At 43.4% G+C, this 10,711-nt stretch overlaps 1 protein-coding gene across 1 annotated transcript; it reads left to right on the plus strand.

Annotated features, from left to right (window-relative positions):
* The first annotated feature begins 862 nt into the window (after window positions 1–862).
* LOC147136878 (protein FAM171B-like) lies at window positions 863–10,198 on the plus strand. Its single transcript, XM_086052496.1, has 8 exons — window positions 863–1,173; window positions 5,776–6,009; window positions 6,090–6,182; window positions 6,272–6,430; window positions 6,583–6,753; window positions 6,955–7,071; window positions 7,185–7,308; window positions 7,716–10,198. The coding sequence occupies exons 1-8, from the start codon at window positions 996–998 to the stop codon at window positions 8,581–8,583; spliced, it is 1,944 nt and encodes a 647-aa protein (XP_085908622.1). The 5' UTR covers window positions 863–995; the 3' UTR covers window positions 8,584–10,198.
* Window positions 10,199–10,711: the final 513 nt, after the last annotated feature.

Here is a 10,711-nt window from a genome sequence, read left to right on the forward strand (position 1 = left end):
TCTTACTCGGTGTTGGACTGTCTGCCACTCCGTCTCACACCCCGGCATCACGTCGTTGCCTGCGGGGTCCATCTCTGGCAGTTTGAAGAGGAACACAGCTGCTAAGACAAACACTTCAAAAGACAACCACCGGCCCTTCTTATTATTGATGTCACTTCAACCTTGCTTACTTAACAGACATTAAAAAAATAAAATAACTGATTCAGTTGGACATTTCCCAGTCCAATTTCCCAATGAAATTGAAAAAGTCCTCCTGCAATGCTATTTTGGTTAGCATTTTATGTTTGAACATTTTTAACATGCAAGTGTGTATACACTGCGGAAATGTGGACATTTTAGGGACTCCCCAAACTCACTCACTAAAGGCCCCTTGAAAAAAAAGTCGCTGACACCAGTTTCACATTATCAACAAGTTTTAGTGGGCATGCCGATTACCGTTTGTGAACGCTTGCAATTAAAACAACAACGTGGCAATGAAAACGTTTGAGTTCATTTGTCGCTCTCTAGTGGTGAAAATAAGATTATGCAAGTAATTTGCTTTTGTTTTCTTTCGTTACGTGGGTGTAAATTCGGCTTCTGATGCCATCAAGAAACGTTTATGTTAGAGAACGGTATTCAATATTTTTTCTGTAACAATATGACAAGAAGAAGAATATCTTCAACACTTAAATCATCACCTTGAAGCAAAACGTCAGCAATGGAAATAAACACAATTGTGTAGTTTAACATACAGCATTGATGATGTAAATAAAACTAATGTAATACATGAACCGGATGAAAATGGAATTGAAGTGAAATTAACACAGGCGTCCTGACGCAACCTCGAGGGGGGCGGAGTCCCCCCTCCCCCTTTGCCATCCTGTCGCTCCCCGCCCCCAGCAAGGCTGACAGCGAAGAAGATGGATGCCCAAAGAACAAGTTATTGATGACGCTTTTTTGTTCCAATGCTTTTCCTTTTCTTGTGTTCCTTTTTTTCTCATTAATTCTCCCAAAACATGTTGGCGTCGTTTTTGCTCTCGGCTCTGATTTTATGCGAGGGCGAAGCGTCGGGCGAGTTCGCCCCCACCGGAACCGGGACGAGGACGAGACCCCCGATAACTAGTCGAGTCGTTGTGCGGGAGGATGGGGGCAACTTTTCGACGCAGCCACTGCAGAGAGTCGTCGGCTCGGCAGGTTCGTATTGTGTGCAAGAAAAAGAAAATGGTTAGGCTTCAATTCCAAGTCGTGCCCGACTTACATGATCATGTCCACGAATGTTTGTTGCATTTATCCCCTCGACGCCCCCATGCATTATTGCATTTGAATAATGCAATTCAAAAAATAAGAATGAATGTTATTATTAAAAGGACAATGTATTTTTTATGTCTCTAATAAAATACAGACAAAATATTGTAAATTAAAATTTAAAAAATGTAAAATTTGTTCAATTTGTTTAATTAATGTGACTCAATTACAATTTCATTACTCAGCCTTTTTAACTTTTAGCCTTTTATCTCGCCTTTATTTATTTCAGCTCATTTTTTACTTCAATTGAGTAGTTGAGTTGCTAATTCTGTTGTGGTTGTCCGTTATTTTCCCCTCCGTTTTGGCTTCAGCAAGTGAAATGCATGCTCAATTGGATTCAGGTCGGGCCATTGACTTGGCCGTCGCATAACATGAAAAGCTCTCTGGTTGCTTTCGCAGTTTGCCTCGGGTCATTGACCATCTGCACTGTTAAGAGGAGCCCTGAAGCATTTAGCTGAATACGAGTAGATAATCCGACCGGCCGAAACCCTTCAGAATGATTGGAAGGAGCGCAGCAGGCGACTGGCCGTGTAAATTTGGAAATCCAACAATCCACTTTTGCGGGTCCCTGACGAGCGTGAGACGGGAGGGCCCGTTCGTCGGTGCGAGTATCAACTGTATCGAGTGTTTGTCTGACAAAGATACGGACACGCATGCTTCTCAATTTAGCCGAGTCCTGTTTTGAGAGAGTCATGACTAATTCATTCTCTGTGGGTGGAGTGCAGCGGGCATCACATGAGGCCGGCTGTCCCACGCGCTGCCATGTCCGGCGCAGTCGCACTTGGAAGTGCGCCAAATGCAATCCACCCCCTTGCTTGCCTTGCTCCTTGCCTGCCATCCTCCTCTGGCTCGCAGCCTTTTCTCACAAGAGTTTCTATGGAAATGGGACAAAAAGAAGCTTGCTATTGGCTGAAAAAGTCAGCTGCGGGCTTTTTGTGAACTTTCTGAAACGCCCTGACATGCCACATGATGCCGCCAAAGCCCTCTCAAAAGGACGGCAGTAAAGTGGTGTGTTGATGCTGAGCAGACTTGGGAGTTTTTACAACATACAGGCCGTCATTTGGATGATTATTTTTGCAAAAAAATCAAGATGCAAGCACCGTATGGTGGCAGTGAACTCAACTCACCTGACAACAAGTAGCAGTTTGGCAGAAATGTTCAAGCAGTTTATTGCCACTTGAAGTTTACTGTCAAACTGACTGTAAATGTACTTAAAGCGGCCACACAATATGTTGCCTTCTGCTAGCTTAATGCTAACATATAATGGAAAATGGCCTTTGCATGCTAACAGTTAGTGTCACTAGTTTAAACAGAGATAATTCAGCATGTATTCAAAGCAACCACACAACGTTGCCTTTGGCTTGCTTAATGCTAATCTATAATAGAAAACTCCATTTAGATGCTAACAGTTAGCTTCAATAGTTTGAACCCACAGGGTGAAGCAACAAAAATAGACCAACAATATAACAATACTCACAGGGATATATTCTTTAACCTCTGCAAAAAAAAGACTATTACAGCAGTATACTGAGTCATGATTTAAAAAAAAACACATGACAAATGACTGCTTCCAAAAAAATGACGGACTGTTTTATTTGAGTCACAGGTCTTTGAGACTTTTCGGTGCATCCTGTTATGAGAGACCCTGCCCATTTAATTACATATCAGTTGGTCAAACTGGGGCCATGGGCTAAGTTTGTTTGTTTTTCCTTTTTCTTTTTTTTTTTACTCTACGCCATGTTCGGGATGCAGGCATTAGCAAAATTATCTTTTCGGGCAGGTTGCCAGAACCCCTAAAATAAAAGGTGACTTATTTGTCAAAGAAATAAAATCAAACAGCGATTACAGGATTTCAGCGATTTCAGTCCATTTTCAAGTAATTACATTTTTTTTCACTGTGAAGCCTCTGCACCTACGCTTAAGACAGATTTGGCTTTGGCTTGCGTTTTCCTCTTTCTGTGGAATGTATGACCTAATTCCGACACAAACAAGACTGCCCATGTTCATATCAGCAGGAGTGGGTGAACGTTGTGTGTGCGTGTGTTTCAAGCGGTAAGTTGCTGGAGGACCATCTGTCAGCACTGTCTGGTGGTCGCACAGATCCAAGCAATCATGATTGTGTTCTATTTAATAGGTTATGTGAAAATGGCTCGCTGGTTAATAGTGGGATTATGTTGCTATACCTTCTTTTCAGATGATTTGCTCCCCTACAAATGCACAAATGTGTGTGTTGAAGCCAGAGCGTACACACAACACGAGGATCCATTTCTCATCCACAGGCCTCAGATGTTCCGTTTCAATCCTCATCATAAAGCTCTTTGCCGCATGTTCCGCTTTGGCCAAATGGGGGAGATTATTGTAATCTGGCACGAGACACCCCCACTTCACATTGAGTGCCCCGCCCCCCAAGAGCCTCGTCATGTTTATGGGACAACACTCCCAAGCAGCAAGCATCATCTCGTCCGTCTGCACTGCTTTTTATACCACGGTTGATCAGTGATCGCGGCAACGCTTGACTGAGCCTCGATGCGGGATCACGTCCTTATCGGCCTTTGGCACTTGTTGGACCGTTACGTAAATCGAGTGAATGATTGGTGTGTCCGTTCCTGTAAAATCCAGGCCGCTGCAGGACAAGCATTAGTGAAAGACACACTAGCGCATCACTTTGAGTCAATTTCTCTCGTGCGAGTTGAAGTGGACGGAATGACCCTTGATTGGGCGATCGAAATCAAAATAGATGACTTTCTGGATCTTTTCAGGATTTTTTTTTTATTGGTCTCTATCTGGGTTAGAATAGTTTGGGATTTTTCCATTATTGTTAGATTTGATTTTATTCGGACTCCTGTTGTTTAATATCACTTAGTTTGAAATAGTTTTTAGAGTAGGTTTGTTGGTTTTTATTAGTTTTATTTTTTGGGAAAATACTTCATTTTATTTTAGTTTTTGTTGTTTTTTCAATATATGGAGAACTACTTCAGTGTAAGATAAAAAAAAGAACAAAATAAATAATTACAAAAGGTTTGACTTTTCTCCTTTAGTGTGGATGTACAGTAATACGGAAATAAATATAAATATAAAATGAACCCCAAAACGTCATTTATGCTATCAATTGACAAAGAGGAAAACAAAGGACATTTTTGCTGTAATTATAGTTAGTTTTAGTTAATTTTACAAATGTAAGAGGTAGTTTCATTTAGTTTGTGTTTTTTTTTAAAACATTTTTGTTTTTATTTTCTTTCATTTATGAAAATATTCAGCTGAAACCTCCCATGTCCATATTTGGTCAATTTCATACACTGTATTATTACTATTGGCCAGTCCCCACTTGTGTGTGTGAGTTTTCCAAATGATTGACTAATGGACAGTCTTGAAAATGTCTTTCCGTCTTCGACGATGCAACGTTAACGGCTTAACAAGCATTTCTCTTTGTTTTGGTCTCTTGAAAATGGATGATTTGGAGGCAAAGGAATTCCAGCCGATGACAACAAAATGAAGGTCCTGTTGCACAGCAACAAATATTAGAAACAAATAGTCAAAGAGGCAAATAAGATATCACTAAATCGATACAAACACGTCTTTGTTTGTACACTACTATTGCTTTTGGCAGTTGTAATGAATTGCTTGTATACGCTAAGCATCGATTGGTAATGACTTGCGCCACTGCACGGTTTATTCAAGCGGCAAAGAGTAATGTATTACGCAGGATTTTCTTCATTGTGAATTCAAGACGATTGCTCTTCCAAATGTTGGTCTTGTGTCCATGAACCGACAATTGCTTGCGCAGTGTGATAGCGGCTAATTGGATTTGCGGATAAGGCGGCACGGTATCATTAGTCTCTGAATGGGCCCATAAGAAAATGACATCGATGCAAATCCAGAATGGTGGCTGTGTGCATGCTGATTTTGCAGCTTCACTTCATGATTCTAGTTTCGCTAATTGCCCGTATGACCGTTGCTGTTTGTGTCCATGTGGCGAACCGCTTTGCGGATCACTTGATCAATATTGCTCCACGAGTCCACCAATCGGTTCCCCACTGTGGTGTGTCTTCTGTATTCGATTCAGCAGGCAACTTCATTCCTCATGTCTGCGGGGGTAGCAATCAGAGGTGGCCACTGAGCAATTCACAGAATTTTTAGGGCAGGTTATCCTGATTAAAATGTACATTAAGTCAGGGCAGACAATGCTTTTAAAATTCAGGCCTAAAAGAATCGAGTTTCGCTAAAAGTTTCCGAAAATTTTCAAAAACAGGACTGAAAAGGCACAGGAAGTCTGCCATTTTGGTCTGAAGCAGAGATGATAATATGAGATTGCTATTAAGTGGGAACCTCGTCCATCAGACAGATGGAAAGCGAAACATTTGAGTTTGAGACATTGCGTTTGGGTGGAGCATGTGGACTTGCCATAAAACACACACCTCGCAGTCCTCCAGTCCCTCCCGGCTGAAAAGCGATCCCATTTTTCTTAGCGGTGATATGTTCCTCTCTCCGCAGATTGGAGCTTCAACTTGAAAGTGCGGGTGAGTGACATGCTGACCCGTCAGTACCTGAGCCAGGCAGAGGTAGATCTTTACGTCAACTACACCAGAACCAAGACAGTTCTTACTGGGGAGGACGGCGGGGTTTTGCTCCAAGTGCCTTTTCAAAGCGGGTCACCCGTCACAGTGGTGGCGTGCAGGGACGGCTACCTTTGCGCATTGCTTCCCTACGCAGCTGTCAAAAGGCCACGTAAGATCGGGAATGATCATCAGTGAAATTGTGATTTCCCGGTCTCTTAACATTTCCAAGCCCGGGTCTTTCTGTTGCAGTCTTTTCCTCAGTGACCATGCCACTGCTGCGTATGACCCAAGGAAACATCTGGCTTTTTGAAGACTCTTTGCTGATCACTGCCAAAACATCTGGTAACGTCACATTGCCAGAAGCATTTGAAGCCAATTGGTCATTCAGTAAGTAACAAATGAAATGAAGCTGTTGGTTGATTGCGCTGCAGATGCTTCATTGCAGAACATTGTCCAGTTGCCTAAGAGCCTGTTGAACCTGACTGAGGCCAGCGACGTAGCCTCTTTGAAAGCCTACTTGACCATCCCACAGCCACCTTTAGAGGAAAGAGACTTTCTCAAGACCTTGGGCATCGTGAGCAGCGCAACAGGTTTTTCATTTTTTTTTATAAGTCATCCATGTGGCAGCTATAGGAAGGCATGGTTTTCAATCAGTGGTTTTCCTGACCATTCGTATGCGTTTACCTGGCACCATCCGGTGATCGTGACGGAAACACATTGCCAGTGTTTTTGTCTTCCCAAGGATACGTCAGCCTGGACTTGAATCCAGTGGCGGCCGTGAGTGTGCGACTGTTCTCCGGAGACGCGGAGCTGCATATCAGCGGACCCGTAAAGATCAGCCTAACTCTGCCCGACAATTGTAGACTACAGCCTTCAAACACACTCCCAGCATGGTTATATAACCGGAGCACTGGTGGGTAGGCCAATCGAACGCGTGCTCAAGTAGCTCACGTCGTGTCTTTACGTATTTAACTTGATCTTGCGAGACGTGGTTTGGATTTGATCTCAACAGATAACCCGCACTAGGAAATCATCATTAATCTCGAGTCCCACTGCGTTGTGTTGAACAGCCACTGGAGTTATATGACTTCATCCTGTTTGTTTTGTCATGCAGGTGGCTGGATGAGGCGAGGATTAGGGACGGTGGTGTCAGACGGTCGAAAACTGAGTTGGACGTTCACCGCTCCTCATCTTGGGTACTGGATTGCTGCACCAATGCCAACAACGGGGGGTAAGCGCCGACCTAAAGCCGTACGGGTCTTAAAATGTCGCAAGAATAATACAGCTGGCTGTTTTACATCCAGATAATCTTGTACGTCTCCATCTATAATCTCTGTTCTTTAGATGTCTTTGGACCGGACATCCTCGCTGACTTCTTTGTCCAGTATTCATCTTTCCTGATGGTCGCCCTTGGAGCAATGCTTTGTATTTTTTCTTGCCTTCTTGCCGGATTCTTGTATTGTCACAGGTAAGGAAGGCTTGTAATCGCATAGAATCATATGTTTATGTTTCATTGGATGAAGCCCAATCAAAAAATACATTCAAACAGACGTCATACAATCCTTTTAATGAGACTTTTTAGTTTGCTGGTCGCTGCCTTTGGCGATGCCAAAACATAAACGACACCCATGCACACCAGATGCTAACGCTGTTAGCTAACGCAGCCAACAAAATGCAGCCGTGACTTGAAAACGGCAGGTTTTGGCACAGCCAAACTGAGTGCGCTGTGTCCAGATTGTCCAGACGGTACTATTTGGAAATCTCAGAAGAGTTTGCTGACATACACGTTTTGGGAAATAGAACATGAGGTGGGTCCCAATAATGGGACCGTTTCAAAGCCGCTGCCTTAAGTCGTGTCGCTGTCTCCTCTCAAAGCTCCGCGAGGCAAACGAAGGTGACGCACATGCTACCGCTGACCAGAAAAGACCAATCCACCACGACCGGCAGCAACGAAGACATCGAAGGATCGTCTCAAGCTCAGCATGGCCTGAAACACTTTTTTACAGAAAGAAGGGACGATCAACACAATGTCAGCGTGTCCATATATAACGGCAATATTATCGCCAATCCCAATGCCGGCGCTGAACCCGCTGATGTGATTTCTTCAAGCACTACGACTGAGCTGATACGCGTTCCAGCGTCCGTGACGGACGCCCTGGTGTTTTACAACCAGCCTGTTGCCATTCTGCACGCCTCGGCATTTTTCCAAGCGGAAGGCCAACCGCAGCAGCAACACTGGACTAAGTCAATGGCTTTCTACGCTGGTGGCACAGAGAAACTGAGCGAGGAAAGTTCCTGCCAAAATGTGGCACAAGGCTCCTCTGCCGCTCAGAAGAAGGAAGGGGATTCCGACGGACACGTCGCCGACTCGGAAAATGCTGCGGTGCCAACAAGCAGAGGCCAGTATGGGCTCCTTGAATCTGCGTCAGTGCCAGAAACATTAAGTAAAATGAGGAGCAGCAGACACTCGATGGACGCCGCCACAGAACTTTCAAAGGTGCCCTCGTCGCAGCCACCCCGCGCCTGGTTTGTGAGTCTGGAGGGCAAACCCGCCGCCGAGATCCATTACGCCGTCGCCGAGCAACAGCGGAGACGGAGAGCGGCGGAAAGTCAAGAGACCAGTTTGGATTCGGGCGTGGATATGATCGAGATGAACCAGGTTGCCGGGAGGAGAGCCGTCACTCTGGAACGGAATGCCACTTTTGTCAAGAGGACATCCAGTGGCAAACACACGTCGCAGTGAAATGGACAAGACAAAGCGTTCATGGCTGAAGTGCTTGAAGTGTGAAACGTAGCCTCAGATGTACTTAATTGCGAGTTATGTTAGTGGTTGAGGTCACAACATCTGAATTCCATCTGCATCTGCAAGTTAGCAGCTTTAAACTTTACATCTTAAAACACAATATAACTCTCCAACTAAAATTTTTTTTGGGGGGGGGGGGCACAAATTGCCCCGAACCTCACCAATTTTTGGTTAGTGGTGGGGAAAAAAAATCCCCCTAAAACTCACTAACAACTCATGGAAAATTAAGAGAAAAGACCCTTGATATCATCTAATTTGTCTTATCTTAGACAGCCGATGTTTAATTGCCAAGCTTTTTTGCCAGCGACAAGGACTCATTTGTGTTGACGGATGTTACGGAGAAAAATGTTAACCCTTGAATTCAAGCACTTTGAGAATAATGAGTGACACTATTTAATAGAAATGTCCATGCCAGGAGACATTTCATATTGACGTCACGGCAAAGTGATCATGCAAATATGAGAAAAAAGGAACATGGTCAACTTTCTTATCTTTTGCACTAACAAAAGATTGTTTGGTTATGATGTATTCACATCATCAATTTTATCAGTTGCAAATGTATATATTTTTCTCACAGCAGGACAACAGTTCAGCATGCGGAGTCTCCAAGTCCCTCAGGTCTGTTCAAAGTTGAGGCACGGTTGCGAAGGGATCTGATGATGCTTTGTCTTCACTGTCACTACTGTGTCATGCTTCTCAGTTTCTTCTTAACCGTAAAAAAAAGGATGCCCCACTGTATGGACCTGTTGTTACCGCTGGCGTCTGCATGAACTCTTGCCTCACTAAAGCGATCACGCCAATGCTTTTAAGACATTATTTGCACGAGTTGATTTTGAGCTCGTGTTTATGTGCACACTAATCCGTGTCAGATCATCAACCAATGAATGTTGATGTGTGTCAATTTGTGTTTAGCACAGTGGCCTCACTCAACCCTTTTCAAAAGCCCCACAACACAAACGTGAACCTGTTGAGTTGTACCTTCGTGCATTTTTGTCTGTTTAATTTCGGGCATCTGCATTTTTTAAAATCGAATAAATTACATTCATGCGATTGAATTGCTGCCCTTAGTTTCCCATTTTCTCTTTTTTTCTCTCATTTTCACATTCTCTCTGTAATTACTTTTAAACTAAGACGGCTGTAACATTGCGCGTTGGCAGAAACACTCCACTAGAGGTCAGACCTGCACCAGGTTTGTTTCTCTGTAAATGGCGCAAAACGCCCACATTTGGATGGATGGATGGATAGCTAGAAAGATTGTAATATACCTGACATAAACACTTGAAGATAAAGCAAGTTGTACAGTTTTTGCAAAAGGACTGATTTTTATTTAATATTTTAAAATACCCTATTATAAATGTTTCTGAGCAATACACAAAATGCAGGAAGACACAGACAACTAATCAGACAAAAGACAGCAAGATAGGATTAAAGAGGCGCTGGCATCAAGGGGAAATGCATAGTTTGACACCTCCACCTTTCACTTTTGTTCTTGAGCAGACGAACTGCAGTCCTTGAGTAATTAAAGAGTTGAAGTCACAGCAACACCCTGACATAAGTTGTACTCTCTTTTTTTATCCATTGGACTAGTACACATCTTAAAAGTGGAAGTCGACCCCAAAAAATTCTTTGCAATCATATGTTATAAAACCCTTGACTCATCGAAGCACAACATTCTTATGAACATTGCGTTTGTGGAATATGAATTAAGCAGCAAAATCCACTCGTTTTTAGCCATCTCGGGGGGCGGCCATTTTGTCACTTCTGTCGACCAAAACTGACATCACCAATCATGGCTCAGCTTCGGAAAACAGGTGAACTGTGATCGGTCATTACCTGAGCCCTGAGCTGAACTGTGATGTCATTTCCAGTCGACAGAAGTGACAAAACGGCCGCCGCCTGCGATGGACGAAAACGGGTGGATTTTACTGCTTAACTCATATTCCACAAATACAATATTAACCAGAATGCCTTGATTAGACTAGTGGAGCTGCATAGAACATTTTCTTGAAAAAAATATGTAAACTCATTCACTGCCAAGGACATATTTATTTGTCTTTTCACAGTCCAG

The sequence above is a fragment of the Filicampus tigris genome, chromosome 14, assembly GCF_054856515.1.
Source record: "Filicampus tigris isolate MCC_2025a chromosome 14, RoL_Ftig_1.0, whole genome shotgun sequence".
NCBI lineage: Eukaryota > Metazoa > Chordata > Actinopteri > Syngnathiformes > Syngnathidae > Filicampus > Filicampus tigris.